Source organism: Carlito syrichta, unplaced genomic scaffold (assembly GCF_000164805.1).
Source record: "Carlito syrichta isolate Samal-C Ts95f unplaced genomic scaffold, Tarsius_syrichta-2.0.1 Scaffold301804, whole genome shotgun sequence".
Taxonomy (NCBI): domain Eukaryota; kingdom Metazoa; phylum Chordata; class Mammalia; order Primates; family Tarsiidae; genus Carlito; species Carlito syrichta.
This window is the reverse complement of record NW_007245900.1, coordinates 97,235-117,486: the sequence shown is the minus strand read 5'-3', so window position 1 is coordinate 117,486 and position 20,252 is coordinate 97,235. Positions and strand designations below refer to the sequence as shown.

The 20,252-nt window shown below is 53.7% G+C and overlaps 1 protein-coding gene across 1 annotated transcript in view; it reads left to right on the top strand.

Moving 5' to 3' along the window:
- The window catches only part of GRIP1 (glutamate receptor interacting protein 1), a 388,420-nt gene that overhangs the window by 354,182 nt on the left and 13,986 nt on the right, over window positions 1–20,252 (top strand). Inside the window, exons 19-22 of the mRNA XM_008055267.2 lie at window positions 7,738–7,894; window positions 10,132–10,243; window positions 10,352–10,396; window positions 14,747–14,980. Of these exons, the coding sequence (XP_008053458.1) occupies window positions 7,738–7,894; window positions 10,132–10,243; window positions 10,352–10,396; window positions 14,747–14,980 (548 nt within the window). The remainder of the gene's footprint in view (window positions 1–7,737; window positions 7,895–10,131; window positions 10,244–10,351; window positions 10,397–14,746; window positions 14,981–20,252) is intronic.

Sequence of the window (20,252 nt, the reverse complement as noted above, 5' to 3'; positions counted from 1 at the left end):
CTCACCTCAGCCTCCCAAAGGCGCGGGATTACAGGCTGAGCCACTGAGCCCGGCTGGGTTGACTTTTTAAAAGCAAGGCATCGCACCATACTTTTTTCTTTCCTGTTCCCCATTTTGCTGCGAGCTGCAGCTTTTCTCCCAGCCTGTCTCTCCAGCCTGTCAGCCCTCTGTCTCACCCCGGGAAGCCCGGCTCACCCTGGCTACCCCTCGACATCAAGACAGCTGCCCCCTTCCCGGTGGGGTGCGGCTCCTCCCTGGGGGACATCGCCCCCTGCTGCCAGGAAGCGACGTCCTTGCAGCCGCATGCCCGATCGTCCTCTGCCCCTTCTCCAGTGTCCAGCTTCCCCACACACTCCGTCAGCAGACATGTCACGACGGGCGCGCTGTCAGGCCGCTGTGTGATGTGCTGCGCTGCTGGGCAGAGACCGGGTGTCTGTTCTTGGGCAGAAGCCACCCAGCTGAAGCGCCGAACGGTGACCAACCACAGTGTCCTTAACCACGGCGCCAAGCACGACCTGGTCGACGTGAAGGGAGCTGCCATGGCGCTGTCGAGGCTGGTGGGGAAAGAAGGACTGCGTTGAAGGAGACGCCCAAGGGGACAGCCCTCCCCTCTGCAAGCAGCCTGGCACGCGGACGGCGTCGGGTCTGCCTCGGGGTCAGCTCTCGGCCCGGCTGCCAGCCTTGGGCCAGCCCCCTCCTGCCCCCAAGCCTTACTCCTCTTCTGCTCTAGGGAAACCCTGAGACGGCTTCCCTCGGACTTGTCCAAGGTTGGGCCGGTCGCTGGCCTGGACACCCTGTTCCAAAGGGAAAGAGTGGCTCTCGGGGTGCCTCACGCGTGACTCTCAAGCCGCCGGGTTTCTGTCTTAGAGTCCTCTCTTCTGAGGTCATTCTGGTCATTTATATTCTCTCAGGGAAAAAAATCGATTTCTTCCAGGTTTCAGTTGCATTCGCATATAATTAAATCCTCTCTTATTCAGCTCTTTCTTATTTCTCCATTTGTGCAGTTATGTCCCCAATATCGTCCCTTAATTGGTCTGTGTATGTTTGTATTCTTTTCCCTGTGATTAGATTAGCAGCGGTTTGTTGGTTTTGTTTTGTTTTGTTTTGCTTTTGGGGGGGTAAGGGGAATTTGAGTCGAAGTCTCCCTCTGTCGCCCAAGCTGGAGTGCAGTGGCACGCTCACGGCTACTGCAGCCTCAACCTCCTGGGCTCAGGTGATCCTTCTGCCTCAGCCTCCCAAGTAACTGGGACTACAGGCATGCGCAGCTAATTTTTTAATTTATTTTAGAGACGAGGTCTCACAAAGTTGCCCAGGCTGGTCTCGAATTCCTCAGCTCAGGTAACCCCCTCTCCTCGGCCTCCCAAAGTGCTGGGCTGACAGGCGTGAGCCACCGCACCTGACCTGGTTTGTTTTGTTTGTTTGTTTATTTTTTCCCAAAGAACTGATTCTTGCATTTACGTGTTTATCATGTGTTACTCTGGGTTTTGGTTACAGAAAGTTCTGTTTTAATTTGATGAGCACTTTCATTCAGTTCCTCTCTAATACTGTTCCCTTTCTTTTTTTCTTTTTTAAGAATGCAGGATTTATTGAGAGGACAGAAAAGCTCCCACAGTGGGAGGGGACCCAAGGGGGTTGCCCGTTGTGCCTTTTCTGACTGATTAACTGCATAGTTTATTCATACCTGAGGTTTTGTAAGGATGTGTCCTTCCTTGGTTTTCATGAGGATGGTGACACCTGGTTGAGGACACCAACGTGGACCATCAGAGCCCAGCTTTCTTTTCATGAAGCTCGAGAATGCAACACACGGCACACACCACACCACACGCAGCACACAGCACACAGCACACAGCACCCCAGGCTCACAGAGCTGGAGGCCCCGTGCCTGCCCACCAGTGGGTTTGCGACTCCCCCTCTGCCCTGACCCCCACAGCCTGAGTCTCACCTCCCCCTCCCCCCCACCCCGTGCCTGGCCCTGCCCCGGGGATCTTCTCCTTCCATCCCGATCTCTTGTCTCTGAGAGTCGGTGGCTTTGCTGCGTGCTTGGCTCCCATGACATCAGCTTGGTCGCAGCGGCCTCGTGCTGGGGAAACCCGGAGAGGGCGTGACTTGGACTCACCCAGCTCCTTTCTCCATGCCTTCGCTTCCACTTTCTGGACACGAACTCGGTGCATCTCACGCCAGTTCCTTCTCAGTCACCGCCCGCCATGGAATGAGAGGAGCACTTCCCGCACTGGAAGTGTGCTCGGGTTCTGGAAGGGAGAGCCAGGTGTGTTCCAGGCTGCCAGGCTTACCCGGTCGACAGCGCTGTGAGTGTGCGTGTGAGGGAGCATGTGCATGGGAGTGTGTGTGAGTGCCTTTGAGTGTGCATGTGAATGTGACTGTGTGAGTGGGAGGGTGTGTGAGGGTGCATGTGGGCATGTGCACGTGTGCGTGTGGAAGGGTGGAAATGTGTGTGTGTGTGTGTGCATGTGGGCGCATGTGTTGCACATGTGTGTGTGAGTGCTGTGAATGTGTGCGTGTGAGTGTGAGTGTGCATGTGTGTGCGTGTGAGCGTGCATGAGTGTGTGGCATGTCTTGTGTGTGTGAGTGTGAGCGCCTCCCCAGCTGTGGAGGGCAGCGCCTGCAGGCACAACACCTCCCTGCCCTCCCACCTGGCCCCCCATTGCTCCCGCAGCCTGGGCCCACCCGCACCCGCAGTCTCTCCCCGGCTCTGCCCAAGACCGAGGCCCCTTGCCCAGCACTTCCCGCCACCCGCTGTGTAGGACCTGCTGGTGTCCCACAGTCACGGTCCTGCCTCCGCCCCGGCCCCTGCTTAGGGGGAGCCGGTGGCTCTGACCTCTGGCCACAGGCATCTTCCAGCTTCTTACCAAGCCCCTCGCCCACCGCTCCCTGTCTGTTCCTGAGTTTAGCGGCTGTCCTTGTGGTTCGCGGGGGAGATGACGCAGGTGTCTCAGCTGTGTTTGGGATGCGCCCAACTGTGTTTGGGATACACCCGTGTTTGCCGTCCCCGTTTGTTCAAGGCAGGCCCGGCTCTGGCTGCCATTTTGAATCCACGGCCTCATCTAAACACCTTCACCATCCCTTGGAGCGATCAGTTACAAGGAGTTACACAAACGTGTGGCTCGATTTTCTCATTCTTAACAAAACTCGATCTTTAGAAAACACATTTGGCAGGGAACCAATGCTAGCATTGGTTTCCAAAGTGACAATCGTGATAAGAGCTTCAGGCCCAGGACCGTGGAGTCGGAGAGTGAATTCCAGGCTTTGTGGAAAGGAACCAACCTTGGTCACTTGGCTTTTCTAAATGAACGCTGAATGTGAATTAAGAGCTGACAACGTTCATCTGTGTTGGTCTAGAAAACCAGGTAGTACAACGTTAGAGAACCAGAATCTTACAAACATCTAAGCTACAGTTACCCGAGAAAAAGCATCATCATATCAGGATTCCATCCACTGTCAGAAGGGTAGTATTCACGTGGGGGCAGTCCTGTCTTCCGTGATGTGAACAAATAAAGTGAAACTCTACTCTCAGTGGAAGGAATCTGGACTAAACTTTGTACCTCATGTGATAATACAAAGTGAGACCAGACACTGAAACTCAAATGTGAGAGAAATAAAGAAAGAAGGAAACAAGAGAAAGAAATGTTTCCAATTCTAAATCAAAGGAGTAATTATGGAGGACCACACATTTAAAAAAATTATTTCTTTTTCAACTCCCTTTTTTATCTATTTTAACTTAAAATGCAGTCTCACCTGTCATCCCAGCACTTTGGGAGGCCGAAACAAGTGGATTGCCTCAATCCGCAGGTTCGAGACCAGCCTGGGCAACTTGGCAAGACCTCGTCTCTACAATACATCAGAAAATTATCTGGGTGTGGTGATGTGTTCCTATGGTTCCAGCTACTTGGAAGGCTGAGGCTGAAGGATCACCTGAGCCCCGCAGGCCGACGCTGGGATGGCTGTGAGCGTGCCACTGCGCTCCAGCCTGGGTGACGGAGTGAGACTCCAACTCAAAAAAAAAAAAGCAGTTTCCAGTATCATACATGTAGCAGGGGCGCCCAAAAATGTAGACACGTTTTAAGCTGTTTAATCAGAAGTGTCTGGAGCTGACGGGAAGCATGTCAGACACCTCTTGTAACTGCAGAGGTCAGATGCGACTTGTGTTCATCTTTTGTTATTGGTGCAGATTATTACAAGCTTAATGCAGGCTTTTCCTTCCTCAAACTGTGTCTACATGTCCTTGGCCCCTCTGCTTGAGGCTCTCCTGTGCTCAGCTGTCCCGCGACTGCAGCGAGGCTTCGTGCTCTTCTGGCCAGTGGTTTCCCTCCACCTGGGCTCCCTCGCTGCTCCTTCCCTTCCCTGGCTTTTGACTCTGACTCCTGGCACCAGGGAACGTTCCTCGGGGCCAGCTGCCTCCTCCTCAGAGGTGGCAAGCACCCAAAACTCATTTTCCTCCGAAACTCCCTATTTTCAGTCACGCTATTGTCATCCACCTGCAGCAGTTGGGGACTGAGTTTAACCACATACAAAAGAAAGCCAGGCAACCCTCTCGGGTCCCCTCCCACTGTAGGAGCTTTTCTGTCCTTTCAATAAATCCTGCTTTCAAAAAAGGAAAAGAAAAGAAAATCCAGGTCAGGCGCTGTGGCTCACACCTATAATCCTTGAATTTTGGGAGGCTGAGGCGGGAGGACCCCTTGAGGCCAGTGTTTGAGACCAGCCTGGGCAACACAGTGGGACCCCGTATCGATAATTTTTTTTTTTAATTAGCTGGGGCTGGTGGTGTGTGTCTGTGGTCCTAGCTACTCTGAAGGCTGAGGTGGGAGGATCGATCGGGCCCAGAGGTTGGAGGCTGCAGTGAGCCACGATCAAAGCATGGCACTCCAGCCTGGGCAACAGAGTGAGACCCTGTCACAAAAAGAAAGAACAGAGAAAAGGGAAGCGAGAGGGGAAGAGGAAGGAAGAGAGAGACCGGGCGAGATGGGGGTTGCAGGAGTTCCAGGAGAAGGAGAGAAGGAGAGACAGAGAGCGGAGAAAACCCAGACACGGGCCTCTGGCAGTGCAGGGACTCCCTCTCCTCTGCCGCGTCCAGGCCTGGGGGAGGCAGGTCGCGGTGGATCCCCAGGACCAGGCCTCACCCCGCCTGCGCCGGCGGAGCACCTCCCACCCTGCCGCCTTTGTGAGCAGCCCCCACCAGGCGCCTTCCTCCGCACTGTCCGGCCTGCCTTAAGCGTCTTACCCACCTCCCTCGCAGGGATCTTTGGAAGAACCAAGTCTGGGCACGTCGCTCCCTTAAACACAAGTCCTGTCCCGACGTCTCTGTCGTGTTAAGTCACCACTGCGTAACCCTAGTCCGGCCCCCTCCGACGCCCTTCACCAACCACCACCTCGGCCCTGGGCACCTGGACAGCACCAGTGTCTTCGGGGGTCGACCCCTTTCCTTCACCCCTGCTAACTCCATCGAGAAGAGAAAGCGGAGTCAGCTGTGGGTTGAAGTCTCAGAACTGGACCGGTCTCTTCTGACTTAAAAATGTTTCTCAACATCCTGAGTAGCTGGGACTGCAGGCACATGCCACCATGCCTGGCTAGTTTTTTCAAAAAGTGTTGTAGAGATGGGGTCTCAATCTGTTGCCCGGGCCGGTTCTCAAACTCCTGGCCTCAAGTGATCCTCTTGCCTCGGCTTTCCTGAGTGTGGGCCTGCAGGCGCGCACCACCACATTCGGCGACTCTTCTTATTTCACTCTCTGGGTCAAGTAGCACGGACTAAGGAAGAGCTGGGATCGGACCCAGGTCTTCTGACTCCACGCCTACCCAAAGAGATCTGAACGCCATCCTTCCATTCTCTGCCCTGTGGTGATGCCGTGGTCATTCGGCAGTGCCCATGAAGACAAGACGTTCTCACTGGGGCTGCATGTACCTTTCTGAATGGGCATGCCCCCCGGCCGGCTGTCACTGCTCAAGCCCTTCCTTACACCCTTGCCTGAGTCACCAAGAACTACGTCCAACCATCAGAAAGAGCGCCAGAAAGTCTAATGCGTGTCAGAATCTTCCCTGGGAACTTGATGGCCATGTGGGCTAATGCTGATCGGAAGACGACCCCTGGGGGGCCAAGCAAGAAGCATTAGAAGCTCGGAGTTAAGGGATGTGGGGTCCAGGCTTGCCCGAGCTCTTTTGTATCACAAGACATGACACAGGTATCTGGGGTTGGTGGGTTTGGCTCTGGAAGAGAAAACAGAGTCCATGGGGGAGCCGGGCTGAACCTGTGTTACCTAGCCCCTCCTCTTCAAGGGTAGATGTGCATGTGTTTCCTGAATTCGACATTTGGGATGAAAAACAAAAACATCAGCTTCATCCCACAAGGCTTCCTCCCAGGTGGCTAGCCACAGATCTGCAGCTACCCAAGGAGAGGAGAGAGCGAAATACTGGGCTGTGATTGTCTCCTCTGCACTGAGGACTTCGCATCCTTGGTGTCCTCAGATAAGAGGATCTGGCATGTTTCAACACGGGGTGGTGGGCTTCACCTAGGGTCTGGAGATGACATCCTTGGGGTCAGAAAGCATCGGCTCTCGACAGCCTGCTTGTCCCAAGGCTCTGACTCACAGTGGGGACGGCATCATAGGACCCAACAATGAGTGGAGAGAAGTGGCTGGAAGAGGAGCCGGGTGGCATGTCCCTTTACGTGGCAGGCCACCTACCTGGATGTGAGAGGAGGCCCAGGACTGCTTGCTGTAGTAAGTGCTTTAAACACAGCAGGAAACATATCATATTGCAACCCGTGCACACATGTCAACACACACACACACACATACACACACACACACACGGCAGCCCAAAGCCGGTGTGACGACCATAGTACACGCCATGGAGTCAGACACCTACAGCCAAGCCCCGTCCTCCCATTGAGCCCCCAAGATAATTGTGCAAAAGTTAGTGTTGTCATCCAGTTGTTTTCCTAAAAACACACGAAGTATTTGCAGAGACTATCTTTTCGTGTTTGTTGGAAACATGCTTTCTAAGTCTCTTTCTGTTGAAATCTTGGAGCCATGGCTCCAGTGCGTGGGACATGTCCTTTCTGCAACCCCGTTGCCAGAGCCACTCCGCACGGCCTCACCCCTCAAGCTAACCGTATGTGACACCAGCTGCTTTGTCTCGCAATGCCCGCCTCCCAGCCCCAACGCCCGTCGCGCTTCTGAATTCTAGTCCCAGGGAACAGAGCAAACGATGGGTGGGAGGGGGGCGAGAGCCCTCGTTTCGAGGCAAGGCTTTCCCAGATCGCCCCCCAAGTTTGCATCCCAGGGCCCAAACGCTGTCCAAGGTGTGACCGGGGTGAGGACTGTGTCTTTCTAGGGTCAGGAGGCGGAAGAACCTTGTGAGCAAGGGGGCGGGAGGGAGACGTAGAGGTGGCTCTGGGCTCCGGGCTTCCTCTCGGCCAAGTCGGTTTGGTGGAAGGGAGGGTCTGGACACGGATTCCCCTGGAACTCCCAGGAGAGTCTGCAAATAGCCTCGGTGGCTGAAGCCCCTGTCCCAAGCCTGCGGTGTCCCCATCTGTCCCTGCCTCACAGGTGTTCTGAAGAGCACCAAGGTGATGCCAGCAAAGGGCTCGGTAGAGTCCGGGGTGCGAGAGGCATATGCTCGCTGCCGATGCTCTGGCTGTTATCAGGCCCCCTGGCCTGGCGAGCAACACCAGTTCTTGGGGCGAAGGCATCCTCACCCAATGCTAACACCGCGTGTATGTTTCAGCCGCCAGTTTCCAGGCCTCGGGATACAGCTTCAACACCTACGACTGGCGGAGTCCAAAGCAGAGAGGCAGCCCGTCCCCGGCCACTAAGCCCCGAAGCCAGACCTACCCTGACGTGGGGCTGAGCACTGAAGACTGGGACCGGTCCACAGCTAGCGGGTAAGGGTTTACGCCAATGCAGCCAGGCCAGGAGGACTCTTGGCCGTGTGGGCAACGTGTGAACGCCCACTCCCGGCGGCATAGGTTGTCAGCAGCGGCTTCGTGAAGGCACCGTCACTATCCAGGCTGCCGTGGCAGGATTCTCAAATGTGTGCCTGGGCTGGCTGTGGTGGCTCACATATCCCAGCACTTTGGGAGGCTGCGGCGGGAGGATCGTTTGAGCCCAGGAGTTCCAGACCAGCCTGGGCAACATAGTGAGACCTCATCTTTACACAAAAATCAAAAACATTAGCTGGGCGTGGTGGCGTGTGCCTGTAGGCCCAGCTACTCAGGAGTCTGAGGTAGGAGGATCGCCTGATCCCAGGAGTTAGAGGCTACAGTGAGTTGTGGTCATGCCACCACACCCCAACCTAGGTGACAGAGCCAGACCGCCACTAAAAAATAAGAACTAAAAAAGGCGTGCCTGGCCAGCGGCAGCCTGGTCACCACCACACACCAGAGCCAGGCAAGGCTTCTGCTGGTGAGACGTGAGCAGCGCCAGAAAAAGCTGCTTCTATGAATCAGGGCCTCACCGTGGCAACCGGCCGCTCCTCCTTCCTTTGCGAAGTTGGTTTCACATTGTTACATTGTTTTTAAAAGACAAACCAAGGATCACCTATGCTCAGCAAAGAAGTATGGTTTACAATTGTATTCCTTAACAAAATATTTTAAGAAAACGTATTAAAAGTGATAGCATTAGGCCGGGCTTGGTGGCTCAGCCTGTCATCCCAGCACTTTGGGAGGCCGAGGCGAGTGGATTGCATGAGCCCGTGGGTTTGAGACCAGCTCAGGCAACTTGGTGAGACTTCATCTCTACAATAAATCAAAAATTAGCCAGGCGCGGTAGCGCATGCCTGTACTTCCGGCTACTTGGAAGACTGAGGCAGAAGGATCACCGGAACCCAGCAGGTCGGCACTGGGGTGGCCATGAGTGTGCCACTGCACTCCAGCCTGGGTGACGGAGCAAGACTCCAACTCAAAAAAAAAAGTGGTAGCATGTATTTATTTGTTTATTTTTTTAGAGACAAGGTCTCACTCTGTCACCCAGGCTGGAATGCAGTGGCGCAATCATACCTCACTGTAGCCTCGACCTCCTGGGCTCAAGCAGTCCTCCAGCCTCAGCCTCCTGAGTCACTGGGACTACAGGAGTCACAGCACCTGACTGATTTTTGTATTTTTTGTAGAGATGGGGTCTTGCTGTGTTGTCCAGGCTGGCCTCAAACTCCTAGCTTCAAACAATCCTCCTATCTCAGCCTCCCAAAGTGCTGGTAGATTACAGGCATGAGCCATCCGCCGCCCCCCCTGCCCATTTGATTTAATTATAATGATCTTTGTAGTAAGTGAGGAAAGATTTAATTATAATGATCTTTGTAGTAAGTGAGGAAAGCACATATTTCTCTCTTAGAGAAAATCTTGGCCTCTCCCTGTAGATAGAGCAGCTGAGATGTGTCCATGTTCCATCTCACTCCAGCAGGGCCCGTGAGGGCTACTTGTTCAGCAGCAGACAGGAGTGGTCTCCTGTTGGGGAGACTACTGCCCAGCCTGTCCTCCTTTTCCACACTTGGTTTCTCCCAGAGCAGGGGTCCCCAACCCCCGGCCACAGACCGGTATCGGTCCATGGCCTGTTAGGAACTGGGTCACACAGCAGGAGGTGAGTGGTGGGCAGAGAAGTGAAGCTTCCTCTGTGTTTACAGCCACTCCCCAGGTTTGCACGACCACCTGAGCTCTGCCTGCTGTCAGATCAGGGCTGCGTTCAATTCTCCTGGGAATGCAAACCCTGCTGTGAACTTGTGTTTGCGAGGGCTCTAGGTGGTGGCTCCGTGTGGGAACCTCATGGCCGATGGTCCGAGGTGGGGCTGAGGCGGTGAGGCGCTCTCTCTCCTTGTATGACGCAATGTAACAATGACAGAAATAAGGCACACAGTAAGTGTGAACGTTTGAATTATCTCAAGACCGCCCCCACCCCGCCGTGGAAAAACCGTCTCCCACGAAGCCAGTCCCTGGTGCCCAAGGTGGGGGACCCCGTCCTCAAGCACCCTTCTGGTGAGCGGCCGTCCGTGGAGGCCGCGGCCGGAGAAGGCCAGGTTCCAGCTGGCCTCCCTCTCCGCCTGGTGTGGGAGGAAGGGCCGAGGCTCTGGGTGCAGGGGAAACGGAAGACGGCGCCGGTGGCCCCTCACCCAGGCTGCTTCCGTCCACAGCTTCGCGGGCGCCCCGGACGGCGTGGAGGCCGAGCACGAGGAGAACTTCTGGTCGCAGGCCCTGGAGGACCTGGAGACCTGCGGACAGTCGGGGATCCTGAGGGAGCTGGAGGTAGCCTCGGCCCGCGCTGGCTGTTGCCGTTTGTCCCTTCGTTTTCTGTCCATTTCCGTCTGCATCGGTCACTCCAGCTCATTTAAAAGCTTTAACCCCTTTCCACAGGAGAAAGCTGACAGGCGTGTGTCTTTGAGAAACATGACTCTCCTGGTAGCTACCCTTTCTGTTTTTCTCGTGCTTGTGAAGCTGGCCTCCCCGCCCCTGCCTCCCCGACGGCCTCTGGTTTTCTCCACCGCAGCTGAGAGGCCCCCTCCGCCCCGCCCCCGGCTTACTGACTTGTGGCTTCTGCCGCTGCCCCGCGCTAACCCTGACCGTCCCTGTCCCCCGGCAAATCGCTACACGGCGGGCTGAGTCGCCCGGCAGCAGCGCACCCTGCTCTCTCCGTTGCTTGGGAAGGATTTCGTTGGCATGTTTCCATTTGTACCTGGTACAGAGGTTGATTTGATCGTGCAGAGGAACATAAGAGGAAATGCGATTTGATGTCCTTGGCCGCTAACAGTCCACGGCGAGGCCGCCGGAGAGCAGGGCTGGTGGGTGAGACATGCCACCAAAGCGTTCATGGCAAATCCTGGTGTCACATGAAAAGTGTGACTCCAAGGAGGAGCGAAATGGCGTGTAAGAGCCAAACTCCCGGCGAGTTCTTTAATCAAAGCCATGAATTCGCCGATGGCATTCGTGCTTCAGCCCGGGAAGTCCTGAATGGTTTCCTTTTATGTTCCTTTAAATTCTCCAAGCTGTACAAAATAAAGTGGCAAAGGCCTCGTTTTCACGTTGATGTCACCCGAGGTCCCCAAGTCACCGTAAGGAATGTGAATGGCATAACGGGGTAGAACGCTCGCGAGTCTGAAGCCGTGACTCATCTTGACATTGTTTTGCTTTTGACTGCATGTGTGGATATCGTGTGTGATTCTAATGTTTGTGACTCTGCAGAGACTCATAAAGGACAATGTGAGTTTGAATGTGTAAACATCCTAGTCTTACCTGGCATGGATTTCCTCTTCAGAGCACAGTTACGGAGCTGGGCATGGACGATCCCATCAAATTTAAATGAATTAAGGCGTTAGCCATCGATTTCCTTTCCTGCAACTTTCCAAAAGGGCAGAGTGCTTAAGCCTCAGCGGCTTGTTTAAGCTTTTATCACCTCCTGTGTGCCGAAGGAAGAGTGAGGGCGCCCTAAAACGGAAAACGGAAAACGGACAACAAGCGCAGTCCTCACTCCTGAACTCACCCCTGCTTTCACAAGCAAGTGTTGGCTCAAATGCCTTTTCCATTTTGCATTTCGATGCTTCTCTTCTGGAGAAAAAGCTGTTCTTCTCGCAGCTTCTTTTACATTAGGTAAAAAGAGCAGGGTGTGAAAAGCAATTCCAAGAGGCTGCGTTTCGACCCAGAAATCGAGTTGTCTCGTGCAAACCACCCGGGTCAGCACAGAGGCGACGTCACCATAGCCTGTAGGTTTCCCAGAGCACAACGTAGGCAGGTATGGCCCTCGACAGGACACATGCGAAAAGACATGAGTTGAATGTACAGGCCAAAGCGAGATTAAAACCCTCAACCAGGAGGAAGGGCTGGAAAACTCAGAGATCAGAGTCATAGCTACACTTTTACCACAAAGAATAGTCACCGTTCGTTTAAGTGAACTCCGTTCCCTGGATTGGAAATTGTATGAAGCCCAAAATATTGGTGGAACTGGATTCCTGCATGTTAAATTTACTTTCAGCATTCAAGTTAAAGCACTCTACAGCACTAACACATGTAGAAGATTAGCAAGGATGAAAAATGATTACAATTGAAATGAAAATGAAAATTAATGTACTAATCATCTTCCTTGCCGCTAGCAATACTTTAGGTTCGACTATAGTACAGAAAAAAATATATCGCTTTAACAAAAGAGAAATATTTGACAAGTCTGCAGGTAAATTTATAACTTTCCTTACCAGATATTTCTTCTATAAAATGTGGGGACTGGCCTGGCGCAGTGGCTCAAGCCTGTAATCCCAACACTTTGGGAGGCCGAGGCAAGAGGATTGCCTGAGCCTGCAGGTTTGAGACCGGCCTAGGCAACATGGCGAGACCTCATCTCTACAATCAATCACAAAATTAGTCGGGCATGGTAGCGCACGCCTGTAGTTCCGGCTACTTGGAAGGCTGAGGCAGGAGGAGGCAGGAGGATCGCCTGATGCTAGGGTGACTGTAAGCGTGCCACTGCACTCCAGCCTAGGAGATGGAGTGAGACTCCAACTCAAAAAAAAAAAAATGTGGGGAATTACAGTGATCTGATGCATACTGGCACTTAGCGAGTTTTCCATACAGTATTCAGTAAACAAAAACATTAAACATTATTTTTGCCATCTCTTGATTAATGAACACTGCTTTAGCTGTTTTTTGTTTGTTTAATATAACATAGGAAGAATGTTTAACTATCAGACAGAAAACTTTAAGTTGCCTTAGAAAAAATAATTATGAATTAGAAAGAATAATTATGAATTGTGGCAAATGAAAACAAGCAATAATGTTCTTGAAGCCAAACCAAATCCTAGGTAATTTAAAATAATTATTTTTTAGCTTCTTATTTTAGTTTTTACATTTGTGTTTCAGTTTTCATATTCTTTCTTAGATACTACTTGAAGTTCATTTTAAGCAAAGCTATCAAGCCATGTTTTGAAAACTGGAACTAAGGGATTATTGGCAAGATCTCATTTCTTCCTAAAGTCTTTTCTAAATCAATTTGTAATTTCTTCTATGGTAGCTAAGTCTCATCAGAGCAAAACTGTCGCCTCCCAGATGTCATGATTCAGTGTTTGGCTTCCCACATTTCCTGCTGTTCCTGTGAAAGATGAATATTAACAAAATGGATATTAACAAAGCAAACAACTAGTCTAAGTAGCTGAAGATAATAAATGGGTGGTCACCACAGCAAGGAGATCAGTTTCAGCCGATGACAGATAGAAATGACCCATATGAGTGTCATAAAATAAAGGTGGCCTAGGACACCTTTATTTTATGACATGGACAAGCTTTAGTACACATGGAAACAGTATTGATCGGAAATAAGCCACGGCATGGCTAACTCACCCTTGCTTAAATGTTAGGGATCTTTTAGGGTTTGGGGGAGGTTCCACCTCATACTTGACTGAGAATTAGCACAGGCTCTGGGGCTAATTCTCAAGAACACAGGCTCTGGGGCCAGAATGCCAGGGCTCCAGCCCCAGTCTCCAGGGGTTCTGGGGTCAGAGTGTCAGACTCCAGCCCCAGCCTTCGAGGGTTCAAGGTCAGAGTGTCCGGACTCCAGCCCCAGCCTCCGAGGGTTCAAGGTCAGAGTATCAAGGCTTTAGCCCCAGCCTCCAAGGGTTCCAAGGTCAGAGTATCTGGACTTCCAGCCCTAGCCTCTGAGAGTTCCGAGATTAGAGTGTCAGGATTCCAACCCCAGCCTCTTAGGATTCCGAGGTCAGAGTGTCTGGACTCCAGCCCCAGCCTCTGAGGGTTCTGGAGTCAGAGTGTCGGGCCTCCAGCCCTAGCCTTCGAGGGTTCTGAGATCAGAGTGTCAGGACTCCAGCCCCAACCTCTTAGGGTTCTGAGGTCAGAGTGTCTAAACACCTGCCCCAGGCTCCCTGGCAGTGGCTCCACTTGTCCAGGCAGCCCTAATATACCTGAGAGGTATAGCAATTTTAGTATCTACCATGTGGAGTGACATATGAGATGGTCTCCACATAGTATACATGGGACTTAGCACAGGGTAGTGTTTGAGGCTGGCAAGTCTTTCTACAGTTACACTTTTTTTTTCCACAATGATCAGTGAGATATAGACAACCTAGTCAGGCTATGGATAGGTTTACTTGTTTTTTTTCTTTGTCCACGTGTCAGGTGCACACATGTGCCAGTGTTTCCCACCGTTCAAAGCTCTTGTCCATAGCATGCGCCACTGAGCACCAGGTGACAGCTGTGATTCATAGAGCTTAGGGAGGTGACAGGTGAAAACCCCACTCACTTTGGCCCAAGGAAAGACAATGGGCGGTGCTGGACAGAGCACTTGGGAGAACCCCTTGCCTTTGTGCCAGTGTTCCCATGCCAGCCAACCATGAGTGCCCGCTAGAGGTTGAGGCAGCCTGAGCCCCTTCTAGAAATTTCTAGTTGGTATCTGTAAGCTGTGGGAAAGGTGGCCCCATGGATCCCACCCAGTGGAAAGTGAATGCTTAAAATGTGGTTTGCGGTAAGCAAATGTCAGAGCTTTTCAATCTGCCTCCACACTGCCAGGGGTGGTATTTGAGTAAATAAACTCAGCGGCTTAAGTACTTAAATCGGATCTGAGGTGCGCACTGGAAATGCCAGTTGCAGAGCGTTTGCCAGACGTTGGCAGTTCTGCGAGTCCATGCAGCCTCCAGCCTCCTGCTGTGCCCTGAAGAGGCTGCGTTGGGGCGGAAGGAGGAGTGTGCGTGACGCTGGGCGGCCGAGCCCCTCCCTAGCCCGCGGCTTAATTGTTTCTGGAAATTGTTGATGCCGCAGGCCACCATCATGTCCGGGAGCACGATAAGCTTGAACCATGAGGCCCCCACACCTCGCACACAGCTGGGGCGCCAGGCCAGCTTCCAGGAGCGGGGCAGCTCACGGCCGCACTACAGCCAGGCCACCCGGAGCAACACCCTGCCCTCCGACGTGGGCAGGAAGTCCGTCCCCCTGAGGAAGGTGAAGCAGGAGATGATGGAGATCATGTCCCCGACACCCGTGGAGCTGCACAAGGTCAGTGAGCGCTCTTCCTGGCCCCGGTCCCCCGGGAGCCTTGGGTATAGCGCCCTGGTGACAGACAGCAAGACACCCTCCTGTGGGCCCAGCCCAGCAGAGACATTCCAGGGCAGGGGCTCAGAGATTGTGTCCTCAAAACGTGGTCCCTGGGGACTTATCCTGGAAAGCAGGGAATTGGTTTTCAAAAGATATGTTTACGAGAAGTATATCTCGGCTGAGCGAGGTGGCTCACGCCTGTAGTCCCAGCACTGTGGGAGGCCAAGGCAAGAGGGTCGCTTGAGCCCGGGAGTTCGAGATCAGCCTGGGCAACATCACAAAACCCCATCTCTATAAAGAATCAAAAAGTTAGCCAGGCATGGTGGCACAGGCCTGTAGTCCTAGCTATTTGGAAGGCTGAGGCAGAAGGATCGCCTGAGCCCAGGAGGTCGAGGCTGCAGTGAGCTGTGTTCGTGCCCCTGCACTCCAGCCTGGGTGACAGGGTGAGACCCTGACTCAAAAAACAAAAAGGAGTTAACAGCCAAAATCTTCTTACAAAATTGTGAGGCTACAGTGGCACGTGGAGATTTGATGAATTTGCCTATTACTCCAATCTCACTGGAAGGAGCTAGCTTTTCTAAGTGCCACGGGCTCATAGCATCTCTGACAAGGGACTTCGGGCCACTGGGCACACAGTCCCTCCATTGCAGACTTGCAGTCAGTGGCCGGGATGCCCAGGAGATGCAGAGTTCTCCGGGAGACATACATCGTGTGTCGTGGGCAGGGACGGTGGGTCTGGCTGTGCCCACCCTGACCGGGAGAGTGATCTCATCCTTCTTCCTGGAAGAAAGCTCGGTCTGCACATACAGCTGCATTCCGGGGTGGTGGACAAGGTGTGTGTCGGTGCTAGAGTTTGTGGAGCCCTGGGCCAGAGAGCTGTGACGAGGGGGTGTCTCTGCTTTCTTTCTGAGAGCTCGTGCTTAGGCCTTGGTTAACCCAGAAGGGTGTGTAGGATAGTGACCATCCTGCCCCAACTCCCTTGAGCACCAAGACCTTCTCTACAGTTGGTAAACTAGTGACGAGGGATGACTCCTCTCCCCCAGAAGAGCAGATTTGTGTCAGACTCAGAGGAGGTGACAGGCCGGCTGCTCACCTGTCCTCTGAAGACCTCGATGTCCCTTGCTGCCTTGTAAAATCTAGCTGCTTATTTCTGCAGCTGACAGAGGAGACAGTGATAAGAGGGTGCTGGGGGGCTGGGTTCTGAACTCTCTGTTCCAACCCTGGGTCTATCCTTCCAATACCCATTCGTCCGTCCGCTGGATACACACCCCGTGCGTTGAGTCACTCAAAGACTACATTGTGCATGGTGGGGCAAGGGGGACTGTCGGGGAAGCATCGGGAAGATTGGGGGACAAGCACAAGGGCAGAGGAAATCCTGGCAGCCTCAGGGTCCAGAGGGTGGATACTGACCCACCAGAGAAGAGACAGCAAGGGCTTCCCGGAAGCAGGTTTGACCTTGCAGAGAAGCAGGGGCACCCTTAGCACAGAGAGGGGCGTGGGCCCTGGGTGGCCACGTGTGTGGCATGAGGAGGGGACACAGACATTCCGACGTGCCCAGGACGGGGACCTGGAGCCCTGGGTGCCGGGAGATATCGTATACTCACAGAACGGCCAAGATATTGCTAACTGTCAGGATGAGGGCCCAGGTTCAACCCCAGGCACCGGCCAGCCTGTCTATCCAGTCACCCTGCACCATGTGTGTGGCCGGCAAGTCACATGTCCTGATGCACCCACGGACACGCACCCGCAGGCTGCAAGGAGGCCCTGGTGGTTTCGCTGCAGAAGCCGTGGGCTCAGTGTGGAGTCTTTGTGCCAGGAAAGGGGTGGTCTCTGTGGACACTGCCTCTCACTCTTCCTATGGGTCTCCTGCCCAGACCTGCTAGCCCCCTTCCTTCACCCCAGGGACACCGGGACTAGCGCATCCGACGTGCCAGGTGCTGTGTCTGCTTGATATCTGCAGCCCTCACAGACACAGGACTGAGACATGGCATGTATAAAACAGAGTCGCTTTTCCTCTGGAGTGCAGCAATCTTCTGAAAGGAAGATGACTGGATAGCCCAGGAATACAAGAGACCCGCTTCCTCTCCCCCTGCAGAAAAGCATTTAGCAAAGGCGAGGATGATGACTTGGATGTGCAGGTGATTCTAGCTGAGCTTTAGAACAAGTTATTCTGCTAAAAATAAAAAATAAAAAAACTGGCAGATCTTATTGAAAAGAACAGTGCCGTCCACTCACTGGTGTGACAAGTGGCTGCGGACAGGTGGGCGGGGCATTTGTGTGGCAGTGTGTGAACCAGAAGACCCTAGGATCACAGACAGGGATGGGCCAGTGTGCCCTGGCCAAGGGGGTGCTTCTTGGGGTGTTTCTGCACATGCCTTGGGTGTCTGTTCTTGTGTGAGGAGTGCAGGGGGCCGGCAAGGCCATCCTGAGTGCTCGCTGCTGGGCACAGCCTCCGGCTCCGAAGTGCTGGAGAGGAGAGGCCATCACTGGAAAACCATACACCTCTGAGCATGCCCTGGTATCTTTTGAACCCTGGCAGACTGCCCGTCACCACGAGAAAGCCCAGTGACTCACTGGCGGAATGGAGCCATCTTCCCCCTGGGGTGCTCCCAGTCTGCCCTCACCTCTGTGTCCAACAGGACAAGGCACTCGCTTGGGGCAGCCTGAAGTGGGGCTCGGGAATTCGGAAAATGCCCCTTCCTCAAGTCCGAGAAAGCCCGAGCCAGAATGTCCAGCCTGACACTTAGAATGGGCTGGTTCCTTCCCAAGGACCCAGGGGCCACCAAGACTGGAGAAAAAAGGCTGGCGAGATCACCCCCACTATCCTGACACGCTCCTGTTGCCAGCGTGGCGGTGGGCTTGTTCTTGGCGAAGACTATGTCCATGAGCACATGGCGTGGCCCTGTGCGTGTCCAGGCCAACACCCGCAAAGCCTCACTCCTTTCCCTGCAGTTGGAGCCAGACATCTCTCCAGACGGGCTAGGGCCCTTCCCAGGGCTGGGAAGGAAAAAGCTGAAGCCACCCCGTCTCCGGTGGGTGGTCATGGGCGTCATCTTCACACAGAAACAAGACATGCTGGCGTATCTCTTCCCGTGCCTGGGGTCTCAGCCTCCCCCAGTCGCCCTCCTCCTGTGTCCCACCCAATCCTTCCTCCAGACCAAGGTCCTGAACTCAGGTCGAGTCTGGATGGTCCGGCATGTCCTATGAACCGCCGTGTCCAAGGCTCTGCCAGGGTCCAGCAGGCCTCCCTCCTCGTTGCCCTCCTCCCTCCTCGTTGCCCTCCTCCCTCCTCGTTGCCCTTCATCCTGAAGCCAGAGGTTCGCCGTTGCCCCGATCCTTGAGGCCAAAGAAACAGCCTTGCCTCGTTTTCTGGCTGTGTAGATGCGGGAGGAGATTAGAGCCGGAGAGAATTGAAACTTGGGGTGGAGGGCAGAGAGCCCGTCACATGAAAGTGACCTCCTGTCCCCCAAGGCCACGGCTGCTCCAGCTTTCTCTGCTGGGACACACCGCCTGAAGTATACCGTACCTCCCAACTCAGGACACACACACACCCCGCTCGTGTAGAGGAACGGAGCCAAAAATGTCCCACATAGCAGATGCAACTTCTTTTTCCTATTTCTCGTTAAGCTGAATTCAAGACACGCTAACCGTCCTCCACCCGAAGTTTGAGGACTCCAGCCTTACACAGGCGTGGGGGTGTGGCCCCGATTGTCCACAGGATGCAGGTTCCTAAGCCACTTCGGACTCACCCCGGCAGCCCTTTCAGGAGTGCCGCCAGGAACCCACCACAGCCTGCATGCAGGGGGCTCGTCTACTGATGAGGATGGAGAATGACCCACCGCCTTGCTGAATGGGTGAGCTGACGGCTGCTGTGAGTCCAAGGCAGCCACGGGGGCAGCGTGGTCCTGGGCCCGACTTCCTGTTGCATCTTTCCAGCCAGTTCCACGCGGGCCACAGCTGCTCGTGGGCTCTCTCCCCTCGCAGACAAGGAGCTGCGACCCTAGCGACAGCTCCTTGACGGCCCTTCTGCCCTTGAGGCGTGCGTGTCCTGGGGTGTCCACGGAATCTGCTTCTCAGATGAATTCCAGGTCCCTGTCTTTGCACACCTTAAGCCCAAAAGGTCTGTGTAGGTTGGAAAGTTTTCTGCATTCCCAGCACTTGGACTTTTAAGAAACTCGTATTTCCTTGAATACCTACTGTGACTCAAACACCGAGCAAGCGTCTAGATTTGAACTGCAGATAAGATACACATAGTTCCTTGCCCTTGTATGAAGCTGACAATCTAAGAGTTAGAAATTTCTTTTTTGTTTGTTTGTTTGAGTTGGAGCCTCACGGTTGTCGCCCAGGCTGGAGTGCAGCGGCACGCTCACAGCCACTGCAGCCTCGACCTGCTGGGCTGAGGCAATCCTTCCACCTCTGCCTTCCAAGTAGCTGGAACTACAGGCGTGCACCACCACACTTGGCTAATTTTTTGATGTATTGTAGAGACGAGGTCTCACCAAGTTGCCCAGACTGGTCTCGAAACCCTGGACTCAAGCCATCCTCTCACCTCAGCCTCCCAAAGTGCTGGGATGACAGATTTGAACCACCGTGCCCAGCCAGAAATTTCAAGAGTAAAGTATTATGATGGTTAAGGGCAGATGCTATGGAAGTGTATCCTCAGGGAATAAGCCTAGTCCAGGGAGGTGGAAAAAAAAAAAGAAACTCGTATTTCCATGTCCTGTGCCCTGTGCTTTATACTTCTCAGTGAAAGTACTTCTTCATTGTCTGCAGCTATTTTTATTGATCTCTCTTCAGAAAGGCATTTTCTGTGTGTGTGTGTGTTGGGGGTCTCACTTTGTTGCCCAGGCTGGTGTGCGGTGGCATGATCACAGCTCACTGCAGCCTCAACCTCCTTGGGGTCAGGCGGCCCTCCCACCTCAGCCTTCTGAGTAGCTGGGACTACAGGCCCATGTCAACACAACATGTTAACTTTGGGGTTTTTTTTTTATAGAGACAAGGTCTCGCTATGTTGCCCAGGCTGGTCGAACTCCTGGGCTCAAGCAGTGCTCCTGCCTCAGCCTCCCAAAGGGCTGGGGTTCAGATTAGGTGCCAGCCACTGTGCTCAGCCCAGAGAGGCATTTAGAATACCCTTCGGGTCACCCCTTCGGGTCCCCTCCCACTGTGGGTGCTTTTCCGTCCTCTCAGTAAATCCTGCTTTCAAAAAACAATACTCTTCCAGGACCTACTTTTA